The following is a 22,879-nucleotide window of genomic DNA, read 5'->3' as shown; positions in this document are numbered from 1 at the left end:
GCGTAAGTTGGTGTGTAGGACAGTAGTTCTTGACCTGTGATGTCTGTTTCTTTACCTTCACTTGGCCTTTGTAGCTTACTTGCTTAAAATATTCTATCCTGGTAGAGACAATCACTGGGGGGGAAAGCAGGAAAAGTAAATTTTCAAGTGCAGTGGATACATGTGCTTTAAAACAAAATTTGCTTTTTTCAAGCTAAATACCTATTAACTTAAAGTCATGATTTTTTTTAATAGTTTGGATAAACTTTCTGGGATACCCAGTAGAAATATTGTCCCGAGAATAAATGAGAGACGTGGTGCTGGATAACTAGCTGCAGAGGCAGCACCTCCAGTGGGAGTGGGCTGGGACTTTGGTTGCTGTGGTCGCTGAGGCGTCTGACGGTGCTTCTCCTGGGCTTGCTGAAGTGGGGCCGGGTTTGTAAGCAGAGATGGTCTCTGTCACACCAACTGATTCGGTGGGAAGGATCGAGGTTGCTTCCAGAGCTTTTAGACCCGACACTGTCTGGGTTTCCTGGGGACTGCTGAGGCCTGCTGACCTGCAGGGTTGCCCTTTGAAGAGGATGAATGAAAGGTACTCTAAGAAATAAGCGTTGCTAGGATGGTTTTTCTTATCCACACCTCTTTGAATTCACATTTTTCACTGACTTTCTCAGTCTTTCTGTGGCCTAGTCTTTTTCTGACAGAAAAAGACAACAGATTTTAAGAGCTGCTTCTCATACAGTGACGTGCCTCAGCTCTGTTTCTCACATTTGCCCTACTCTTTTTATTTATGCCTTTGTTCTTTGTCTGAACTTAGCAATTAAATTATTCTCTGAAGTACCTGAAAAGGTGTGGTCAACCATAAATTTCCTGTGATTTGGAGTATTTGTTGCAATGTGTTAAGTATATAAACCAGAGGAAGAAGGGAAATATGAACAAGCTTGACTGCAAGAAAACAAAAGTTATTTCTTACTCCTAAACTGATGCATGTGACAACACATTAACAGCGAGCTATAGGAAAAGTCCCCTGTTCAAATGTTGAACGTGCTACCAAATAGTAATCCTACCCTTTGGGCTTTTATTGTTTGTGGGTTTGTTTGTTTTGATTCTTTTGTTGTTTGTTTTTATAATTGCTCTTGTGTTGAGATGCTCAAGAGGCTTCTGTGGTGCAGGATGTGTAGAAATTTGTGAGCATATACGGAGTTTTATCAAAAACTAACAAAATCCTTCAAATGGCTGTAGTGATAAGGGCAGAGAAAGGTTGGGAAAAGATACTACTAGAAAAATTCTTGTTGGCAGGGCAGTTTTCCGCCCCTTAAACCGGAAGGGATGAGCTGCTTTGCAAGGTTAAAAGCCTTAAAATGTCAGGGGCGCTGCCAGGGGAAGGTCGGAGGACTTGCAGGGAGCTCGTGGTAGAGGCAGCCCAGATAAGGAGCTTAAAAGGTGACCGAGATGAAGGATGCCCTCGAGTCAACCGTAACAGTGCTGTGCGCTTTCCCAATCTGCTCGTGACGCAGAGGTGCTGGGCAAGCCACCTTGCTTTCCATGGAAAGGGTCCTGGAGGTCAGCAAGGGCCTGTGTGAAGCTCTTGGCGGGGGGCAAGGGGTAATTCCTCTGGCTGCCCCCGAAGCCTAGCTCACGGGAAGGTGGCCGTATGGAAGGGCTGCTTCAGACAAACCTTTGCTCTGTTAAACTTCACTGCGACTTTCCATGAAGATTGCAAGCCCCGCAAGGTTGTGGCTGCTAACAAGAGTTTTCAGAAAGGCACCTCAGGTGCTGGGAACACAGCGGTGCTTAATTTCATACTTATTAGAAAGGGTAAACAAAGCTGCAGAAGAGCGTAAAAGACGCGATTAGAACTTGGATGTCGCGCTCATCCGCGTGTTCGTTTCCCTCCAGGGCTTTCCAGGCGGACCGGTACCTGGTTTGGTAACGGCTGAACGGGGCTGCGGGCAGCGGCTCCGCCGCCCTTCCGGCCTCCCGCTGGCAGCTCCGCCACCGCTATCGCGCGCCCGCGTCCCGACGCCGTCTCCTCGGGCAGTAGTTGGTCAGGGCCGGGGCTCACCCGGCGTCCCTCAGGCAGCCCGCGCAGCCCTCCCGGCCCGCGGCGGCCCCGGCAGACGCGGGGTCTCTCCCCGCTCGCTCCCCTCCCAGGCCGCCGGGGAGGGCGCCGAGCTGAACCCGGCCCGAAGCGCGGCCCCGCCGCTCCCCCCCCGCCGGCGGCGCCCCGGGCGGGAGCGGGAGCCGGGGGCGGGTCGCTCTGGGCCCTGCCCGGCCCCCCGCTGCGGCGGGCGTGCGCCGTGCCCGGGGGCGGGGCGCAGCGGAGCCGAGCGGAGCGGCCGGGAGGCGGCGGGGGCAGCGGGGCCGGCTGAGGAAACGCACGCGGCCGCCAACATGGCTGCGGCCGCCGCCGGCCGGGCGGCGAGACCGCGTGAGTCGGCGGCGGGGCTGCCGGGGCGGGCCGGGAGCGCCGGGCGGGCTCCGCTCCCGTCCCCGGCCGGCAGCCGGCGGGAGCGCGGTGCTGCGGGCTGCGTGCCGCGGGGCCGGGGGGGCGGCTGGGGCGGCCGAGCCGAGCCGAGCCGAGCCGTGCCGAGCCGTGCCGAGCCGAGCCGTGCCGAGCCGAGCCGAGCCGTGCCGTGCCGAGCCGAGCCGTGCCGAGCCGTGCCGGCGGAGGGCAGCGGGACCGCGTTACACAACGGCCTCGCCGGGGCCGCCTTTGCGTAACGGCGTCAGCGGCGCCGGGCCGGCCCCGGGCTGCCGCGCCCCCGCCGTGCCCCAGGCGGCGGCTCCCGGCGGGGCTCGGCCGCTGCCCGGCGCTGCGGGGCGGGCGGGGGCGCGGCGGGGCTCCACGGACGCGCCGCGGGGGCCCGGGGCTGCCGCTGCCGGGCGGGGGGGCCGGGGGTCGCGGGGCTCGGCCGCCGGGCTCCCGCGGGGCTGCCGGGGGCCGGCCCGGTGCCGCCCGGCCGCGCAGGGCGCCCTCCCCCCGGGGAGCGGGGCGCCGACGGCCGCCTGACGGGAGAGCTCGCGGGCTGCGCGCTCCGAGGAACGGCGGGTGCCGCGAGCAGGTGCGGGACGGCGGCTCCACGGCGGGCGTCTCACGGCGGGCGTGCCACGGCGCGGGCGGGGACGGGCACAGAGCCCGCCGTACGGGACACGGGAGTTCTACGGTGCAGGAGGACTGACACAGCTGCTGAAGCTTCTCCTCCCGTTGTTGTGTACAAATTACGGATGGTGTCAGTCACAGGCTAAGACCTGGAAGGAGAGGGTTGTCCTTCGGAAAGGGAAGGAGCCAGCCGGGCGGCAGGGTGCTGGAGCTGAAGCTCCTCAGGCTGCGGCCCTTTATAGCGCTGCAGCTGCCCGCGTCCCCGCGTGCACACCCTTAACCCCGGGTAAGAAGCTGGGTTTGCAAGATGCTGTCGCTGGTTTCAGCAGGACTGAGGGCGTTCAGCATCCCTCAGGACGCTGTGAAGGAGCGGATCCCACGTCCCGGTGAGGGGCGCTGCGCCTGCGTGGCCCTGGGGCGCTGCCCCGTGCTGCGGGCGTTTGCTGGGGACCCAGACCTGGCGCGTGCCTGGTGCGCCCTGCAGGGGTGGTGCAGGGACACTCGTGGTTAGTCAGCCCGGGTGCCCCTGTACCAGTACTTGTGTTTCCAGCAGTTGTTTCGAACTTACGGTTGGAGCCTAAATTAGGGAGGCGTTTGTTGGTTTTTAGGTTGCTGCCTGATACCTCAGTGGGTATGCACTGGATTTAAAGAAAGCCAAAATCCCGTGCTTTCTTTGATTCCACGACCCAGCGTTTAAGGCAGAAGACACCAAAGGGCTCAGTAGTACTGAGTGTTTCTGCAGCTGATGCGGGGCTGGTTCCTGCCAGGTTTCAGACGTGTTGTTTTCTCTCCTCCAGTTGTCAAAAGCAGCGGCTCCCTGAGGGTCCCCCTCCGATGGCAAGGCCAGGCGTCCGCGGCCGTGGCGGCCAAGAGCACGAAGCCCCAGATTCAGCCAGAAGCACGGTGAGTTGGCGGTGAGGCGTGCGTGGGTGCGACTGGCGGCCGCTGCCCCCGTCTCTCTGTGGTACGGCGCGCAGCTTGCCTGCGTAGCAGCACGGCTCCTGTCCTCACACGGGGCGTCGTGGGGGTCGGCCTGCTTCGTGTGCCACTGCGCTGTCTGGCCCCGCTCCTGTGGGACAAGGGTTGCCTCGTCTGTTCTCTGCGCGGTGAGGCGAGGGCTGAGGCAGTGCAGAAGCAATAGAGCAAACAGTAGGATGTGTTATTTGGGGTTCTGGTTCCTGCTTCCTGGGTGTTATCCAGCAGCCTCCTGGAGGAGGGGAGCAGAAGCCACCTTGCGGTGTGCAGCCACGCACAGACCGGCGCACGGCACCCACCCGGCTGCAGCGAGGGGAGCCGGCCTCGCGAGTGCTGGTCGGGCAGCAGCCTGCCGCTGGGAGAGGGCGTCGGGCTCCGGGTGGGCAGTGCCAGGCGTGCTTAAGGCGCAGGAGGTGATAGTAGGCACCTGGCGTGGGTTTTGGCTCAGTCTCAGCTCGTGGCTTAGGTTTTCTGGCTCAAGTTTCACAATTTCCCGGGTTTGCCTCAGCCTTTCTAAAGGCACGTTGTTTTGGTCTTGGAATCAGTTCCCAGAGCTGGGCGTTACAGCACATAACTTTTCACTCTTGAGCCTTTTTTTTGTTAGGTAGACCCACCTGTTCCCCGCCCCCCCCCCCCCCTCCCTTTCTCTCCTGCTGTGGAACAAATGCACGGTGTCAGCACTTCACCTGTTTTCAAAAATCGAGAAACGATGAAACAGTGCTTGGAAACCTCCATTTAAATGAGTCCAGCAGCCAGCTCTTTTCTCTTACATATGACCTGTTTAGCATGGCCTGTGATGGGTGCTGTGCAGGTCGATGGTCGGCGTAGCTCGCATGTGCGCCGTGGAGCTCTGGTGCTTCCCTTTCTCGATGTCTCTTTGGAGCTGAGAGGCAGCAGGTGTTGAACGCATGCTTGGCAGACTTTCTTCAGGGATTCTTCCCCATTTGTGGGAGAAGGTAATCGTTGGCCACTTGTGCCTGGGTTTGGCCCATTCGTATCCTTTGAACAGTGTAGCACACCTAGTCCCAAAAAAAAAAACACTGTGGGGAAAAAAAATAATACAAAAAAACCACAACCAAACTTACTTTGCATGCAGAATGGCTCTTTGCTTCCTTCACTGCTTTGGGTGACAAGATGTCTCTCCAAAGTAATGAAGACAAAGAGCTGTGGGTAGCTCATCAGTTTTCTGCAGAAGGTGCAGTTTGTTTTGGTTAGTATCCACAGTGGGTGTTCAGCTGAGAGGGCTCCTTGGGCGCTGTCCTATAACCTCCCTTACCACGCTCAGCTGATAAATAATTTTCTCTACACATTTCCAGTTAACTCTGTGTTGCAAAGTGATTACTTAAAAAAAAAAAAAATCATGTAAATAGTTGTTCTCTGGCTATTCATGTTTGTAGTTCATATTTTTTTCATAAGCAGGATGAACTTTAAATGGGATGCTGTGAAAGAAAAGTGCGGATGGACAAGCTGATTAAATTGCAATTAAAAAAAAAAGCAGTATGTTGCTAGGATTTGAAATATCATTTACTTCCATAGGAAACCTAAAACAGGAATCTTGATGTTAAACATGGGAGGTCCAGAAAGGCTGGATGATGTGCATGATTTCTTACTTCGTCTCTTCCTGGACAGGGATCTAATGACGCTTCCAGTACAAAAGTAAGAAGCACTGGGAACTTCTGTGTTACGGTCATTGTGCAGTGTTTCTGTCTTGACTGCAGGCTCAGGCGTTAAACTTTAATGTATATCAGCATTTCTTAGGACTGTTTAGTCTTTGGGACCAGATTGTGCAAGACACGGTATTGTAATTTTCTGGAAATAAGTGTGCCAAGATCAATCTCTTCAAACTGCAAATTCTGGTTTACTGTCACCTAGCAAGTTTGGGAAGGGTGACGGAGTGTGACAGTAAACAAGCCACGCAGTGCTGGTTTGCTTATAATTCGGGGAGATTGCCACAGAAAACCCACTCCAGCAGAGTTTGCTTTTTTTTGGGGGGGGGGGGGGGTGATTGGGGTTACGATATTAACACGTGTGCCTTTTGAATGCTTTAGTAAATTAGCACCATTCATTGCTAAACGCCGCACACCGAGGATCCAGGAACAGTACAGCAGGATTGGAGGCGGATCACCGATCAAGAAGTGGACAGCAGTGCAGGGAGAAGGCATGGTGAAGCTGCTGGATAGCATGTCTCCTCACACAGGTACTTCTTTACCATGGTTGTTAGAAACCTCTTTGGCCTGATGTGTTGAAAACACAAGCTTGTAAAGCAACTTTTGCTTCTTGGCTTTAGTTGTGAGTATAAACAGTGTCCTCTGTCTTGCTAGGAAAATGAAATGAAAATACTGCAGAAGTTCTTATTCTTTAAAAACTCAGCATATGCAAAAATGTGGGGTTCACACACATGCAGATACAATTTTGTGCTGCGGTCACTTCTATGACTGTTGGCAAACGTCTTTGGTTTCAGACAGCAGCTTGCTGTCAGTCCTCATTCAACATACGGTAACGCTGTGGCACCACGAGCCGACAGCCAGGTCTGTACCCACCTTCTCAGGCTGGATCCAGTATGTGCTGCGGTTCAGCTGCCACCTCTGTGCCCGAGGTAACTAGTTTGAACTGTCTTCAGTATGGCCACCCTGAGATACTTGTGGCACGTTTCATCTTGTGTAACTTCAGCCATCAGGAAATTGGACATCTGGCCTCTGCTCCTTCCTTCTCTCATGAAGAGAGAGCAGGGCATATACAGAGTGGTTCAGTATAGCCCACGTCAGTATCAAAGGGGGGAGCTCACCCTCTAAAGCTACCCTTGTCTCTCTCTCCTTTGATTTACAGGAAGAAATCTAGATGGCTGTAATAGACAAAGTATGTAATGTTCAGGTGGCTACAGCTAGGTGACAGGAGTCTCAGCTGGTGTTTGAGTGCAAGGTGTCATACCTTGTCCTGCAAGCTCTACTTGAGCCTGAGAGTCCACACTGAAGAGAAGTGGTTGACCCCAGAGGACAGGAAATGGGAGTATATAACATGGGAGTAAATAAGGTCGGGATGGGAGAAGAGTGAGTGGCGTTCTTGCTAGGGTAAAGGAGATGGAGATTTGTGGCCATTGGCAGTGGCGGTATAACTTCATGTGACTGTAGCTCAAATTTTTGTACCTTTTATGAAGAGGTGTAGTGAGAATGACGATCCTTTTAGGCTGCACATGTGTGAATGCACCCACAGAGTTAAAAAGTCTGCCAGTCTAGGGTTTCCTGGTTGGTCGTGTTCTGCACGCCGATGCTATTGAGTTTCACAGGGGGGTGGGATCTCCTGCTGTAAAATGCAGGCCACCTTCTCGTGACTGCTGCTTGTAGCTAACGGCAGGACAGTGCCGTTCAGCTCCGCGCGCCAGCAGCTGGGGCTGAGACGGAGCCGCGCTCCCTGCTCCCGCTGCTTCCTGCACGTGCCCTTCCCTGCACGGGGCCAGCTCGGCAGGGTGCTGTGCGGGGACTGGCTGGCACGATCCAGCTCTGAGGCCAGAAGTTAGTGCTGTAATGCCTTTTGTATTTGTCTGGTATGCCAGTGTGAGCTGAAAGGGTTGGTGGCTGCATGGGAGGGCATCAGCAGTCTGAAGCTGCTCCCCAAAGCTGCAGGTCTGCCTTTTGTTCCTGTGAAATGTCCCCCAAAATTATTGGTTGCTTCAGAGGTCTTTCCTGACTTACATTGCCTGAATCTGTAGCTGCTACTAATGGATAAAAGGTCTAACACCAGTAAGGCCCCATGTTGGGCCTGAAGAGGAAGAAAAGATAGTGTTTTGTGGCTGAACACTGCAGGGCTTGGGCGAGTGATAGCAGCGAGCCCCGCCCGAGGACACGAGCAGGCGATAAGCCTAATGGTTTGAAGTTGGCTAGAAGTTGTTTGAATGGCTAGAAGTAGATACTGCCTTTGCCAGGTCTTCCTCGACTATCAGAGAGCTTGAAAGGTGAACGAAGCCTCCCTCCCCTCTCCGCAGATCACAGAATCTCCCTGAACCTTGCTCCCTCGCAGCAGGGAGGTGTGACTCCGGTGTGGGTTATCCTGTGCCACCGTGCCTGGGAGCGCCAGCGCGATGGCAAAACTGTGTAGACGCTTCTGTGAGTGCCCAAATTAGCAAAGCCTTAAGCTAATGCGCTGCAGTGGGCAATTCGTGGTGGAATCTGCAGTTTAGCTAAACAGCTTTCAGATTGGTGGTTAGCTGAATTTGACTTTACCTTGTGTTGTTGGTCAGTTAGCAGCTGTGATGAATTCAAGTCTTTGTTCCTTTGCCTCTTTCTGAAGGTAGACAGGTCATTTGCTTGCAGTACCTTTTATGCTAGTCTCTTGCTACGTGAAATGAAAACCGTGACGTTAAAACCACGGCATTAATAAATGTGAGTGGCAGCACTAGAAATCAGACTGATGTCCGCGCAGCAGCTTGAGGGTTTTGGTGATCTTCTGTCTCTGTTGTCTCGTGGGACAGAGAAAAAAGACACAGTGAATCATCGCTGCTTTGGCAAGCCAGGAGAAACAGTGATGCGATGGTTGGTCTGTGTGAAACGAGCTGTCTGGGGGTCACCTTTGTTCCAGTAAGGCACTTCTCAGCATTATGCTTTTTTGTTGAAGCAGCAAGCCAGCTTTAAGAGTAGAAGGAATTAACGAGCTCACCGAGTTGCCCCCTGTGTTCCTCACCAATGTGTCAGCTGCAGATAATGCTTCTCATCCTGCCACTCCAATAGGAGCACTAAGCGTTTGTATTGGAAAAGCTGCTGGAGCACGAGAAGCAAAAGAGGGGAGCTCTCTGTTCTCTTCAGCTCAGCAGCTTTATGACGAGCGGTGCTGCAAGCTGCCTTCTCCCTTCAGCTTCCAAGACCTTTGCAGGTTTGATGCTGGTGGGTCAGGGAGTCACCCTCCGTGTTAGGCCATGTGCGTCAGTGACTTGATTCTCAGCAGTTTAGTAAGTCTTTGTGGATCCTACTTCAGATTTGGGTAGGAGATGGGGTTTTGTTGTTGTTCTTTTTTAGAAAAAGATGTGTCTGGAGCTGAAAAGTAATGCTCTTGAAAGGCTAGGACCAGAATTCCCTTATTCATTCAGCATGTAACACGTCACTGATGCCTTCATTTGGATGATACTCGACCTGTTTTTCCCCACAGACGCTATTCTCTAACTTAATTCCAACGGCAGTCCCTTCAAGTACAGTAAAAGCCTGAAGCGGAGCCGCATCCTGCTCTGGCACCGAAGGCAGCAGCGTGCGTAGCAGCTGCAGCCCCTCGGGGGTCAGGCTTGCAACAGGTTCTGAAGATAAAACTTACCGAGTTTATCTGCTTTTCTCAGCGCACCACTCCCACGTACTTTTGTTTGGTGGCCGTTTTTGTACAGTCATGCCTGCCTCTGTGCAGTCCTTACACCTGAGAGGTCCTTTAAAGGCTTTTTTTTTTTGTAACCTAGCAAGAGTTTTAAATACCGAATGTGCTAACCATTTCCTTAAGCCTTTCAAGTAACCTTGCAGTGATGCCACGTACTGTGTTTCTTCAGAACAGCTTGAACCAGGCGTGCATCCAGACTGAGCCGTGTGGTTATTGTGGGAGCCTCGTGTCAGAATGTCGTGCTCGCGGGTAGCGCTTTGGGAGCCCCGAGCCTGGTTAATGGGTAACTTGCAGGTTGCGCCTGTGCCACGTGAAAGGCAAAGTGAAGAAGGAACACTTTGCGTCTGTTGTTACCTGGATCTGGGCTTCTGGGGGGCCTGGAGGTTACAGTTATTTGTGTATTTGCAGCTGGTGGAGAACTCAAGTTAGACAGTATCCGCCTGTAAAATTCGCCTGTTCACATAAATCAGTCGACTGATACGTAGACTTGTTGGAGGTATTCAACACATTACTCTCTGACGTTGGGACTAGGATCAAGCAGTAAATAAATGGCCTCATCAATGTCATCTGGGAACAATATAATTTTAAAATGAAGCTTTATTGTCACAGGCAGCTGTCTGGAAATAAACAAGAGTTCTTCCTCTCTGAATGAATGCAGTTGGGTGGGCTCAGTAGTCTGTAAGAATAAGTCATGCAAATGTGGTGACAGGAAAATCCATTTCTGTTTGTTTAGTGCTAGCATCAAATAAGCTAATGTCTTACAGGGGTAATTATGTTTTAAGACAGCGCCTTTTGCTTTTTTCCACTGTTTTTAGCTACGAAGGTTCTGAGTATTTTTACAAGCTGTATTTTAGCTGAGATTCCCTTACTGTCAGAAGGATGAAAGCTCCCAGGATGAAGGGACCACGTTGCTTTCTTAGTTTGGCAGCTCTTCGTAGCAGGAGCTGTTGTGTACCTGAAAGAGTAATCCTGATTCTAACTGTAGCTGCAAACCGAACATGTGTGCACACACAAAAACCTGTTATTTGCTGCCTGTGATCCAGGACAGAACATAATGCTGTGAGAGCATTGCAAGAAGTTCCCAGGTTGGCCATAATTTTTCCCGATATCCTTCCTCAGGTTAAACTCCTACTGTCTTTGCTCTGGTTAGTCAGATTTTTGTTTTCAATGCCATTTAAAAATGTTAGAGGTAACTGGCCCCCAGGCTCTGAAGGTGGGTCATTACTTGCTACTGCTCCCAGGCGGGAGATTTCTTGCCTCCTGCAAAGAACTGGGGTTGGCTAAACCTGCTTTCTTGAGTCCTGCGTAAATCTATGATAGAGCGCAGAACAAGCAGAGGACATTGCTTCCTTCAGAAACCTGTTAAATGGTATTTCAGAGCTAGTGAGCTGGAAACCAGGAAAAAGAAACTTTGATTTTGTTCTCCTAGAAGCCTCTGTCCTCCACTTAAAACAAAACAAAACAAAAAATCAAGGAAAAACAAGCAAACACAAGCCACCACACTCACAAACCTCAAAGCTGACACCCAGAAGGTTAGAGGTGGAAAATGAAGAAACCTGAAGTGTTGTCCTTGGAAAGAAAAGTATTGCTTCCAAACTGAAGTGCTTAAAGGCACAAAGGTCTCTGTGAAAAACAGAAACAAACCAGAAATGGAAGAATCTGCATCCCTTCCTGAGCACCCTGATCTCCTGCCCCAAACAAGCCCCTGTCCTTGGGGGTTTACGTGCAAGCAGAGCAGGCTTACCAGTGTGAGGGATGGGGGTTTGATGACTCCTGTGCTGGCACCTGGAACACAGAAGGGGTAGAATTGTTGGGTTTTCTTGCACTGCCTTGTAAGCAGCTGATATCTGTGAGGTGCCTTTTCCTGTTTGAAAATTAGACCCTCTCAAGCTGACGACTGCAGAGCAGAACATCTCAGTGCTGGCACACAAAATTACAGCCGAATTGTATTTGAAAGTTTAGTTAGATAACATTTCCTGGAATGAACAAGCTGCTTAAACAATTTGCTTCCTTTTACCAGCATGGGTGGCAGCATGAAGAAAGCCTTGTCTTCCCTAGGTTTTGCCATTTTAATTAGGTTGTGGTGTTTAAAGCATCCCGCTCCTGATTTCAGTGAGGTGAGCTGTGCTGTCAGGAAGACCGCAGCACTTGTGTACCAGTGGTCTGTTAGGGCACAGTCGTGTTCAGTCACCATCCTTCAGTGGCACGCTTTCACCGGTGCATCCTTTAGATCAGAACTTTTGCTGTAACATATCAGAGCTCTGTGCAGCCTGGAAACCGTGCCTCCGCTAACTAACTGAAACCAGGAGGCTGCTGCTTTCTGCAGGTAGTGTAAATTTCTCATAATTTCTGCTAACGGGAAACTGAGTTTCCAGCCAAATACTTACCAAAGAAAGATGTGTTTGTATGACGGTGGTTTTGAAAGGTAGCCAGGAAAGTGTCAACAAGTTTATTTTGACAGTTTGGTGAAATAAACCGCCTGGTTCTGTGCCTCGTACCTGTTGGTTAGCACAGTGTTGCTGAAAGTCACGGGTAGATGCTGTTTTCTGAAACTTCTTCTCCTGTCTTTGGCTGGCAGCGCCTCACAAGTACTACATCGGCTTCCGCTACGTGCACCCTCTGACGGAAGAGGCGATCGAGGAGATGGAGCAGGATGGCATCGAACGGGCCATCGCTTTCACGCAGTACCCGCAGTACAGCTGCTCTACCACAGGTGAGAGCCCACGGCTCCTGCACGAGGGGCCCTTGGCTTTGTTACCAGCTCCAGCTCTTCTGTATTTACTGCAGTGCTGAATTTTAGGCAGAAACTTCTTAGGTAAGGGTAGCTTTGTTACTGTCATTACTGCAAGAGAATATAAACTGAAGCCCCAGGAACACCACTGAGTAAGCTTTCTCCATGGAAACTGCATAACTGTTCTTCAGTTAAGGAATGGCTTAGCGAGTTATTCTTGTACACTGTGTGATCTTTGAGACGATTGTTCCCCTCTGATGTTCTCAGTTCTGAGCTGGAGTTGCATTTGAAATGTATGCCATTTTAAAATATTACAACACCTTGCTACAAAACCATTTTCATCCGACAGGTTGCTGATGCCTTGGATAAACTGATGTTGTTAATTCCCTGTATTTCAGGAAGCAGTTTAAATGCTATTTATCGCTACTATAATAAAAAGGGGGAGAAGCCAAAGATGAAGTGGAGTATAATTGACCGATGGCCCACACATCCCCTGCTCATTCAGGTATGGATTTGCAGGAGAGCCTTTGAAGCTGGCAGTGAGAATGAGGTGTGTGAACTGAGCAGGTCTCACACAGAGTCCTCCAGGGACAACAGGGGTACCCTGAAATATTGTTGTTAAGGCACTCTTACAACTGCAAGGAGAATGCTGCAGTCCTCTGCTTGCGCAGTATGGGTGTGCTTCGGCACCCCAGAGTCAGACTGCTCGTTCACAGCTATCTCATTGTCTTTTCTGTTATCACATTGATGGACACTCCCAGGGGTTTTCTTAGGTTGGTTAATGTAGGAGAAACTTGGTATGTTTGCATTAGCAACTGATTTCGAAAGAACAAAGAACTAAGTAAATACAGATGTTTGTTCCATTTCTTTTTAAGAAATGTTTGCTACCAGTGAAAACACTGTATGATGTTAAGCAAGAGGAATGTTCTGAGGAATCACTTTACTTACTACAAGTCGTAGTAGTAAGTAAAGCTCACTGACTACTAGTCATAGCTTGCAACAAAGCTTATGAGCTTTTTAGCTATAAAATATCTTAGAAGAAGATGAACCTACTTGCTGATTTAAACTGTGTTTATGTATTTTTCCTGTTGCCAAAAAAAAAGAAAAAAGAGAAGAATAAAAGGCATATTTCAGTGTAAGGGTACATTTTAGTTACGGCAATGAAATGTGTCTTGTCTACTGTGTATGCAGTTGCAGGAGAAGGATGGTTATTTCACAACAGATGTTCTGGTGTGATAATGTGTGAATGTGACCACCACGTACACCTTGTTCTGGGAGTGTAGTCATGTTGTTAAAGCAGTTTGGGCTGGAAGGGACCTCTAGAGGTCATTAGCCCAAATTCCTGCTCAGAGTGGGTCTGTAGTCAATGCACACAGATCACGTCTCCTTTGTCAGATCAGAGCTTCCTGGGCAGCAAAGAGGTGGTTGTAGCCACAGCAATGGCTGTGCAGGAGCGGTTACAAGGAGCCTTCTTGCTCCTTCCTTTCCTGAGAAAATGGCATTTTTGTCCCTGGAGAGAGCTGCTCTTTTGGCTTGGGTTCTGCAATTTTTGTGGTGTGCTGAACAGGAGAGTGGCACTGCCTGCGCTGCGTGCGGTTCCCTGGAGTAGTGTCTGCATGCGGCGCTGTCCTGGGACTGCCACTCTTGTATGCTCTGTGCCTTCCGTGGGCATCCTCCTTGCCTTCTGCGAAACACCTAGCAAGGACAGTTGTGCTCTGCCCCTGCCCTAGCAGCTGCACTCCTGCCCTCTGAGGCAGGGAACCACAAGTGGGAGGAGGGTGGTGTTGCAGTGGTTATATTCCTTCTTCTTGTTACCAGCATCTAAAAACCACTGGGGTGGTCACGGGGGCCTCTGCTGTACTGGTACCGGGCATTGTTTATTCTGCATACTGAACACCCTGCAGTATGTGCTGTCCTTCGCCGTTGCCCCACATGTACTGAAATGGGAATTTTGAGGTTCTTAAGGCAACCTGGCACATGGAAGCTGCTGTCATGAGTCATTTGCGAGTGCGTTACCTTCCAGCGAGTCCTGATCCAAGTCTTTGCTCTTTCTTTCTGGCCAGTGCTTTACCGATCACATACAGAAGGAACTGGACCTGTTTCCACCTGACAAAAGGAAAGATGTTGTCATCCTTTTCTCGGCTCACTCGCTCCCCATGTCTGTGAGTTACGTTGGGCTGTTCCTGTAATTGCCAACCAGAATCATGCTGGCTAAGCTGAATGGGAGGGTGTGCAGCTTGCACACTTGCAGAGTAAAACCACACAAATATAAAGATGAGTCGCTGAGTTGTGGCTGACGTGGAGCTGAGGTCGAGGCATGTGAGCTGTGGTGGCTTTGCTGCATTTGCTCGGATGTGCACCGCTGGCCACCCCTGAAGGGAGGGCACTGGGTTAGGTGGGTCGGTGGTCAGGCTCCATATGGCTGCTTTTATGGTCTCATAAACTTGCCAGCTCAAACCTGGGCGATAATGGTATTTTCTCACCTCTAGAAAGTATTAATAATGCTTTCCCTGGAGGAATGAAAATAGCGTCTTTGCAGGGCTGCACTAAATGGCATAATCCTCTGTCAGTGACCAGTGACTGCAGTGAAATCTGGTCATTTTTTTAAAAAAAATCAGTGCTGTTACCAAGATGTAATCATATCTATATAAGAAGATTGAAGAATTTGTCCTTTGTCACGGGAAGGAGGAGCAGCAGATGCCGCGGTAAAGCAGCTTCGCTGTTGGTTTGGCCGGGCAGGAAGGCACTTCGTCTGGAAGGGCAGGCGGCGCCCTGGGGGCATCCCTGGCCAGAGGCTGTAGGGCGGGCTGGGGCGGTGGCGCCTGCGGGCGGCCACCAGCCTGCACCGTGCTGGTGAGGCCGGGCTGCCACCTGGTGCCACCAGCCACGTCCCCACCACCGCCCCGGTGCTCGGCGGTGGAGAAAGGCTGTGTCTGTGGTGAGGAAAGGGTGTTTGCGCAGACGTTCCCTGGAAGAAAACGTCTGCTGTTTGTGTCTTGAAGGTAGTGAACCGTGGTGATCCGTATCCACAAGAAGTGGGAGCTACTGTTCAGAGAGTCATGGAGAAGCTGAACTACTCCAACCCCTACAGGCTGGTCTGGCAGTCCAAGGTAGGTGCTGGAGAACCACAACACCTCCCGCCGCTGCCAAGCGCTTCGGGCGATGGAGCGCGTGGTCTTCCCACAGTGCCATAACCCCATTTTCAGCAAGTATTTCTGCTGGAATAGAGTCCCGGTCTTTTACTCAAATTCAGTCTTTCCAGATACTCTTTATCCATAGTTTATTGCCTTTTGGGTATATTGCATCAATTTCAAGTAGATTTTTAATGTCTGTTAGAAAACCTATGATCTCGTACCACCCAGTTTGATATTTTTCTTTCTCTGTCAGAAAGAAGAATAGAGCACTCGTTTTTTTAAGTGTTACTTTTAGATGGTCTTAGATGGTCTTTAGATGGTCTTAGAGAGCAATTTTTCAGAAATTGTCACTGTGAAATAGACAGTCTTTATAATGACATACACGTAACCCAGACAAGCTTCATTAGTCTTGATGAAGACTTCTTGCGTTATTTTTTGCTTATTATTACTACTGCAAATAATGAGGAACTTAATTTTTACCAGAGTTCTGTAGTACAAGTAACCATACGTCTCAGGAGCATTACACCTACCATGCCATTGTTGTTTTGTTCTTAAAGTTGCATCGTATGGTACATCGGCACCAAATACTTTCATGGGTAGATACGGGTTAAGGTGGGTTTTCTGCATCCTGAATGCTTACATCTTCAAAAGGCAGGTAAATCCCTGTGCGTTAGTGATCAGGCTTTTGTTGAACTAAAAATAGCAGAGCTTCATTTAAATTTTTATTTTAATGCAAATCTCGTTTAAGGCCAGCCCAGGTTCTCTTTTTAGGGGATTTAAATGGAGGGACAGTGGGACATTATGTCTTCATAAAAACCTAATGGATAAATGAGAGGTAGAGTCAAAAGCAGAGAAAGAGACAGTTGTCTCCTCCTTAAATATATAACTTGGTCTGTGTTGTCTTGCTTAAGGAAAACATGGGTGTTTTTTCTAAGAATGATTTTGAGTGTTTTTTCCTCCTTTTCTTACAGGTTGGGCCAATGCCTTGGCTTGGTCCACAGACAGATGAGACCATTAAAGGCCTGTGCCAAAGAGGAAAGAAGAACATGTTGTTGGTCCCAATAGCATTTACAAGTGACCACATTGAAACGCTTTATGAACTGGATATTGAGTATGCCCAGGTTTTAGCAAATGAAGTAAGTAGTTTATAGTTTTCATAGCTGTTTGGATAGCGTTGCTCCCAAATTATTTTTCCTCTCTCAAAATTTTGCTTTGTAGGTGCTGTTTGCAATATAATTTGGGGCATTATTTTTTTTGTAAATTGAAAATGAATCTTAACTCAGGGGAGTTTTTAACAACACAAAACAGGTGGGAATGAGTCTTTCTGGATTTAACTCTAAGCCACTGCTATCCTGGCTAAAACAAAGTCATAAGATTTTTGGCAGTGAAATGAAAATGTACATCATAGTTGGTTTTGCTATATTCGAGAAAGTAATACTGCATTTCATTCACTCATTTTGGGGCAGCTTCTGAATGAAGTAGAAAGGAGGATTTTGAAGGTGAACTAGAGGAGGATGTAGCAGACTTAACTTTTCTCCTTGTTTTTGGTCCAGTGTGGAGTTGAAAACATCAGAAGAGCAGAATCGCTGAATGGAAATCCACTGTTCTCTAAGGTACCTTTGCTGCAATAGTTATAAAAGTTTGCAGCTGTGCGTTTCCTACTAGATCATGGATGTCTTTTAGTAATTTTAAAGTATTTTTCAGATAAGAGGAAAAATAGAAATCTGTACTTAATCCGTACACCACAAAGAGTTTTTGTTGACCACTTTTTTTAAAAAATGTTCTAAAGTTTCTTTTGACAAGGAAGAGAAATTTTGCATTCATTAATGGTTATCTTTTAATGGAATACTTATTTTAAGATCCTGTGCAAGTGCAGTTTTGAAACAGGATTTTCCACTGAATCAGTGGGGGATAGTGCTTAAAAAGTAGAGTGAAATCTGATGGATACAAAGTTTGGCGATCTCACTAGTCTGTGTGGCACATTAAAGCATTTTCTGATTTTATGCAAGGAGGTTTGCTCACTTCTGTTTTTTAATTAACTGTCTTTCAGGCTCTGGCAGACTTGGTCTGTTCACACATCCAGTCGAATGAAGTCTGCTCTAAGCAGTTAACGCTCTGCTGTCCGCTCTGTGTAAATCCTGTCTGCAGGGAGACAAAAGCTTTCTTCGCTAATCAACAGCTGTGATGGGCAGTGTGGGATGGCACGGCTGGGTTGCGCAGGAAAATTGCCCTGGTGAAGCAGTGCAAAGGAAAATCTGCTTGACCGAGCTCTCCTGTGTTACAGACGTACAGGCTGGTAGTCTCAGTGATGTTAACCCCATATAGCAGCTTGGAGAATTTGACTTTTTTGTTTTATTTTTTTCTTACGTTTTCTTTGTTTGAGAAGTGTTTGTAGAAAGTAGGGAAACAAGGGTGCGTGTTCTGAGATGTGAAAAGGTCTCATCTCATCTGATTCTGGTTGGACTTAGCATGAGTATGCACCGAAAAGCCTAACAAGCTTTTATACCAATTGGCTTTTGTTTCCTACGGAGGGATTTCTTTGTATGCATTTTTTTTCACGAGTGCATTAATTTCAGTTTTCCAGATCAAGCATACAATTACTTTGTTTTGTTTATGCAAGGCATAGCATAACCAGCATCGTCACCAGTTGTCTCAAGAGCGATCTCTTCAGGTGGGTTTGAAGATCAAGTGACTTCTAATGCTTTTTAAATAATCTGTATATTTTTTTAGAACATAAAGATAAGGTTTTGTTTTGTTTCTTCCTGCCAGAAACTTCCTGTGAAAGCTTAGCTGGGTTAGCAGAACTCACAAGACTTGTTTACATTTTCTAGATTAAAACACTTTCATCATCTGCAGGAAAGCCCCTGCACTTGAAAAGCATACAGTGAAAGACAAAGTTCTGTTTGGGCGATGCCGAAGAACCTGCGCAGTTGAAACAAACTGTGTATGTTTCAAATCTAGCAACCATCAGCAGCACGTGTTGAAACATATTGGTTCATCTGTCTTTTCAGCAAAGTGACTTTATTATTATTATTAAAAAGGGCTTTCTCTGTTTGGTTAAGGAAATTTAGTCAGGCTTGTTCTCCAGAAGGTTTATAGATCTGCTGTGTGCTTTCTACTGTGTCACAGTGCTGTGGTATTTGTGGGTATCTATGGACTTACAGAGGTACAACTGATCTAGCTTAATTGATGCTGTTATTTAAAAGTGAGATGATAAATCAGGAGTAATTCACGTTGCAGATGCCTGAGTGCAGAGAGGAGAGCAGGCTGCCCCTCGTGCTGACAGCTGTGTGCTTACACATACCTTTGTCAGAAGCCATGTTTAGTCTGTTACATTTCTGGCACCCATCGTGAGCCTGGAGTTAATGAACTCGTAACCCATCTACACTTCTTGCTTGTTTTGGCAGGAGTTCGGGTGCTGAATCCACCTTAGTGGTGGTAGCTTTGCGGAGCATGAGGAGCCTTTTGAGGGCAGTATCCCTTCGCTGTCAGCACCAGGACTGGCATCCAGGCTGGTCTTGGGGTGGGAGGGGACTTTTTTCAGAGGCTGTCCCCACGCAGCATGCCCGATCTCGGCACCTGAAGTAGCTGAGGGTGGAAGCGCTGCAGCACCTCAGTCACTGGTCCTCCCCACGGGGGCCTCCTTCCTGGGATGGAGGAGGCACAAAGCTGTGAGTGTTTGCAGGGACAGAGCCATATGAGTATTAGTCTAGCTGTCACCTTCATGGATGTAAATGTTTACTTCACTTAACTAGCACTGAAACGCCAGTCCTTTGGCAATGCAGGTTGTTTTCTGTAAATTGATGATTCAGCTAATCACGAGGTTTGAGAAGCAGGTGCCCTGCTGCTCAGACAGGTTTACTTGCGTACGTAACTGAGGCACGAAGAGTTTGAACTTCTGGTCTTCAACGGTGGGGTTGATTAAAAAGAAAATTGGCGTCTGTTGGTATAACAGATTTATCTTGTTCTATTTTATGTTAAAGGAATTAAACATGGGGTATTAAAGAAATGAATGGATGCCGTGTTGGTCAGCCAGTGGGCCAGGTACTGCCATGGAGCGATGTAAATCCTGGTCTCCTACCTCGGTAGGGCCCACAGCCCAGTACGTCTTGAGGGTCGATTGAAGACTTCACTGCCATCCAGCAGCTTCCGAATGTGATTATGGTGAGACAGAATTAAACTCCTTCAGTGCCAGAACTGCCTGTGTTACTGCTGCCCCCTTGTCGCTGCAGCAGAAAAAAGTCTTCCTCCACCCTTTGTACCTGTGCCTCTTCTCAGGGCAGGGAGGCGCAGGGGCAGCTCTGCAGATGCCAAGGACGTGCCACTGTGTGCTCCCTGCCTTGGGCTTTGACTTCCAGAACCGTGCTGTGTTTGTAGTGCTCCCCGACCAGCAGAGGTGTACGGTTTTCAAAGAGTGGGAGAATCTGTAGGGGAATTTTTCCCCTTTTGTGGACATGAGTAGAGACTGGGCTTTTGAGTGTTGAGTAGGACCAGTAGCGTGACCACAAGACACTACCTAGCCAAAGCTCTCTCTCCAAGACCTTTGGTTGCCGTCAAGTCTTTCAGCTCAGTCTGTCTTGGCATGGAGAGTACCCGAGTTCCCACATCAGTGCTGCAGGGAGTTTGTTTTGTGTCTCCCTTCTGCCTTTCTTGCTCAGCTCGTGGTCTCTGCTCGCTGCCGCAGCAGGAAAAGGGAATGCGAAGCTGATTCCTGCCCTTTCTCAGGCGGAGTAGGTAGTGTTATCGTGTATGAAGGGGCGACATTTTTATGGAGAGGCTTTGAATCGATGCCAAAGGACTAACAATGTCAGCAGTATGTGTGGGGAGCGAATCCCTCATGTCTCCCGTTGGATGAACTTTTCTCCGTTCCCACTTCTCTGCTTGATGCTTATGGGTGAGTGGCAAACAGTCTGTTTTGTAAAATCTTCCCACTCATGCCTCTTTCCTACCAGCTGAAGGTGGTTGTGACCTCCAGACCCAGGTTGCCACCAGCACATTTCCGTGTCTGCAGCTGGAAACTGAAGGTTAACTTTATGTGATCATTGCAATGCTATAAATATGGATTAGCTTTTTATTTCCATACTGGAGAGAGTACTGAAAATATTAGCTGGCACTAATTATGAGGCATTACTTTTGTCCCCAGTAATAAAAGGTATTTAAAATGCACTTTTTAGTATGCTAACCACAAGTGAGATAATTACTAAGCATCTTTAGCAATTGTTGCTATTAGACCATAATGCAGAAATCACTTAATTTTCTAGCTTTTAGCAGATGTCTCTCATCTCATAGAGTTGGTGGGGTTTTTCATTTTGCTGAATAGTTTATTCTGATATCACTCTCCTGTTATTTAATGCGCATTATTTTGTCTTAGAGCAGCATCAAAAGCCTGTTGAAAAGCTATCGGAGCAAGTTAACTAGCAGCTCCACTATTATTTTTAATAGGAATCGGTTTCTTCCCCTGGCATTTAAAATTTCAATTTTAAAAAAGAAACCAGAGAGACTGGCAACAGTGGGAATTCTGCTGCCGTTGAAATCTTCTGGTGCTGGGTTTGATGTTTGGGAGCATTTCCCACCACGTTAACTGACAGTGGAATTCGTCTGACCTTACTTGGATGCTTCCAATCCTATGTCAACATCTGAGCCGGTCTCCTAGGTACTATTTGTGGTCAAAAGATGTTTTTTCATGAGCGCTTCTAAGAAATGATTCATGTCCCCTCGAAGTGGATGTTCACAGCGGGCTGGGTGAGTGCCGCCCCTGGGCTGCGGAGGGGGCACGGTGCGCCAGCCCCGGTGGCGCTGCCCTGCACGCCTGGCGCGAGGAGAGGGGAATCCCATCCGTGTGTGCCTTCCTGGTAGCACCCTGTGGTGCTCTGTAGCTGCTGCATTTGGGAGTCTGCGGGCTTAATCCTCCAGTTATGCATTCAGCTTTCCCCTCTGGCAGACTTTGAACGTTTGGTGCTATCGACTCGGGACGCGGTCCTGTCGGATCCTGAGCACTTTGCTCTGACTGAATTATTTGAGTGCGTGGAAGTGTCAGCGTCTGGGAGACTGTAGTCTTCTGACAGAAATCTAGCCTGATCTTTTTCATTGTCAATTATTCTCCTTTTGCAGTACTTTATTTGCAGTTGTTTATCATTTACATTTGCCTTGACAAAAAGCTCTCCCCGTCGGAAGTGAGCCCCAGCGATGTGTTGAGGTAGCGCTCAGGGTACCCGAGCCCTCTGCTGGGAGAGCTGAGCTGGCCGACGTGGGCACTGGGGGCTTCGGGGGTGGCGGGGACCCCGTCCCAGCCCAGGCTGCTCGGTCTTCCCGCAGCTCATGGTGCGGGCAGGCACACAGCCGGTGCCGCTGGGGAGCGAGGAGCTGACCTGGTGCTGCCGGTGCTGCGGAGCGCTGGCCTGACTCTGGTTATCCTCAGGAAAGAGGTGGGGAAGGAAAGGTGCTTGCGAATGGAGCGTTGTGAAGCGTTTGCTCGTGGTGAGACTGTCCTCCTGATTTAAGTCTGCAGTTTTGCTATTTTTTTTTTCCCTTTTTTAGTTGGAGTTTTTCTCTTTTGGAGTTTAATAAAATCTCCCTCAGTACTGGCTGCGTTTTAGAAAATGTGATAGCTTCCAAAAGCGGTGCTGTAATGTTAAAAGGCGTGTGAATAATGTCAGCAGGCTACGCTCCCACTTGCCGTGGAGAAGCAGATGTTGCAGTTGAGGTCAGTGGGGCCAAGATTTTCCTAGGAATATTTAGAAGCTCGCTTTATGTTCCCTTTCTGTCACAGCAAGAGAGCTGGAAATCAATATGAAGTGTAAGATGCAAAGGAGAGAGAAATCCCTTTTATTTTTTAATACCAGATGTGTACAAATACTTGCTTTTAGTCCTACAAATGTATTTCAGATTGAACAAGGACTTCCATTTAATGTAATTAACAATTTGTATAATCTTGCTGTGTACCGTTTACCATGAAGTTGGAATTTCAATTAAAGGTTTTTGGAAGAAGGAACTGAGCCGTGTGTCTTGAGTGCAGCCCTTTATGACGTGCTTGATGTCCTCTGTTCCTTTCCTTGTCTCTGCACCAAGGCAAACGCCCACCAGCAGGCACGGGGCAGCGCTCGGCGGGGTCCGTCGCAGCCCGTGAAGCTGTTCCCCCGGCAGAGCTGAGGGGTGGCGCTCTGCCTGCTGCTCTTGGGAGGGGATCCCCGCGCACCAGGCGTGCTCCGACTGCGGGCCTCTGCCTCTGAGACAGCTTTGTCCTCTTCGACTGCTTGGTCCAAGGCATCAGGGAGTTGCTGCTACTGGGAGTAAAATCCCCGAAGACGTAAGGCCCTGGCACCTGTGAGATGCGCTGGTCTGCTCCTCTTGTCCCGAGGTACGTGCCGATGTGGGCAAGCCGTGCTGGGTCAATCCGTTTGGCTTTTGGGGGTATAACGTTTGGCTTTTGGGGGTATAACGGCACCTCAGACGGTTCCCAGAGGGCAGGGTGGGCAGTGCTGCCCCCACCGTCCCTCCTTTCGCCACCTCTTGCTGAGTGCCCGGCACGGCGCCAGGCGACGCAGCGGGATGCGGGAGGGGATGTAGGAGAGATGCAGGTGTGACAGCTTCCTCGTGCCAAGATCCAGC

The 22,879-nt window shown here is 49.4% G+C and overlaps 1 protein-coding gene across 2 annotated transcripts; it reads left to right on the top strand.

The window, feature by feature from the left end:
• The first annotated feature begins 2,256 nt into the window (after window positions 1-2,256).
• On the top strand, window positions 2,257-22,262 carry LOC310888638 (ferrochelatase, mitochondrial). Of its 2 annotated transcripts, none has more exons than XM_083815540.1 (11): window positions 2,257-2,410; window positions 3,880-3,985; window positions 5,594-5,713; window positions 6,106-6,254; window positions 11,985-12,119; window positions 12,536-12,642; window positions 14,201-14,299; window positions 15,140-15,247; window positions 16,243-16,407; window positions 16,825-16,884; window positions 17,322-22,262. In XM_083815540.1, the coding sequence occupies exons 1-11, from the start codon at window positions 2,374-2,376 to the stop codon at window positions 17,454-17,456; spliced, it is 1,221 nt and encodes a 406-aa protein (XP_083671666.1). In that variant the 5' UTR covers window positions 2,257-2,373; the 3' UTR covers window positions 17,457-22,262. The 2 variants fall into 2 exon arrangements, with proteins under 2 accessions (XP_083671666.1, XP_083671667.1); XM_083815541.1 differs by lacking the exon at window positions 2,257-2,410 and adding an exon at window positions 2,909-3,044.
• The last annotated feature ends 617 nt before the right edge of the window (window positions 22,263-22,879 follow it).

The sequence above is a fragment of the Anser anser genome, assembly GCF_964211835.1.
Source record: "Anser anser genome assembly, chromosome: W".
NCBI classification, from domain to species: Eukaryota; Metazoa; Chordata; class Aves; order Anseriformes; family Anatidae; genus Anser; species Anser anser.
The sequence above is the reverse complement of the archived record's forward strand: the minus strand, read 5'-3'. Positions and strand labels throughout refer to the sequence as shown.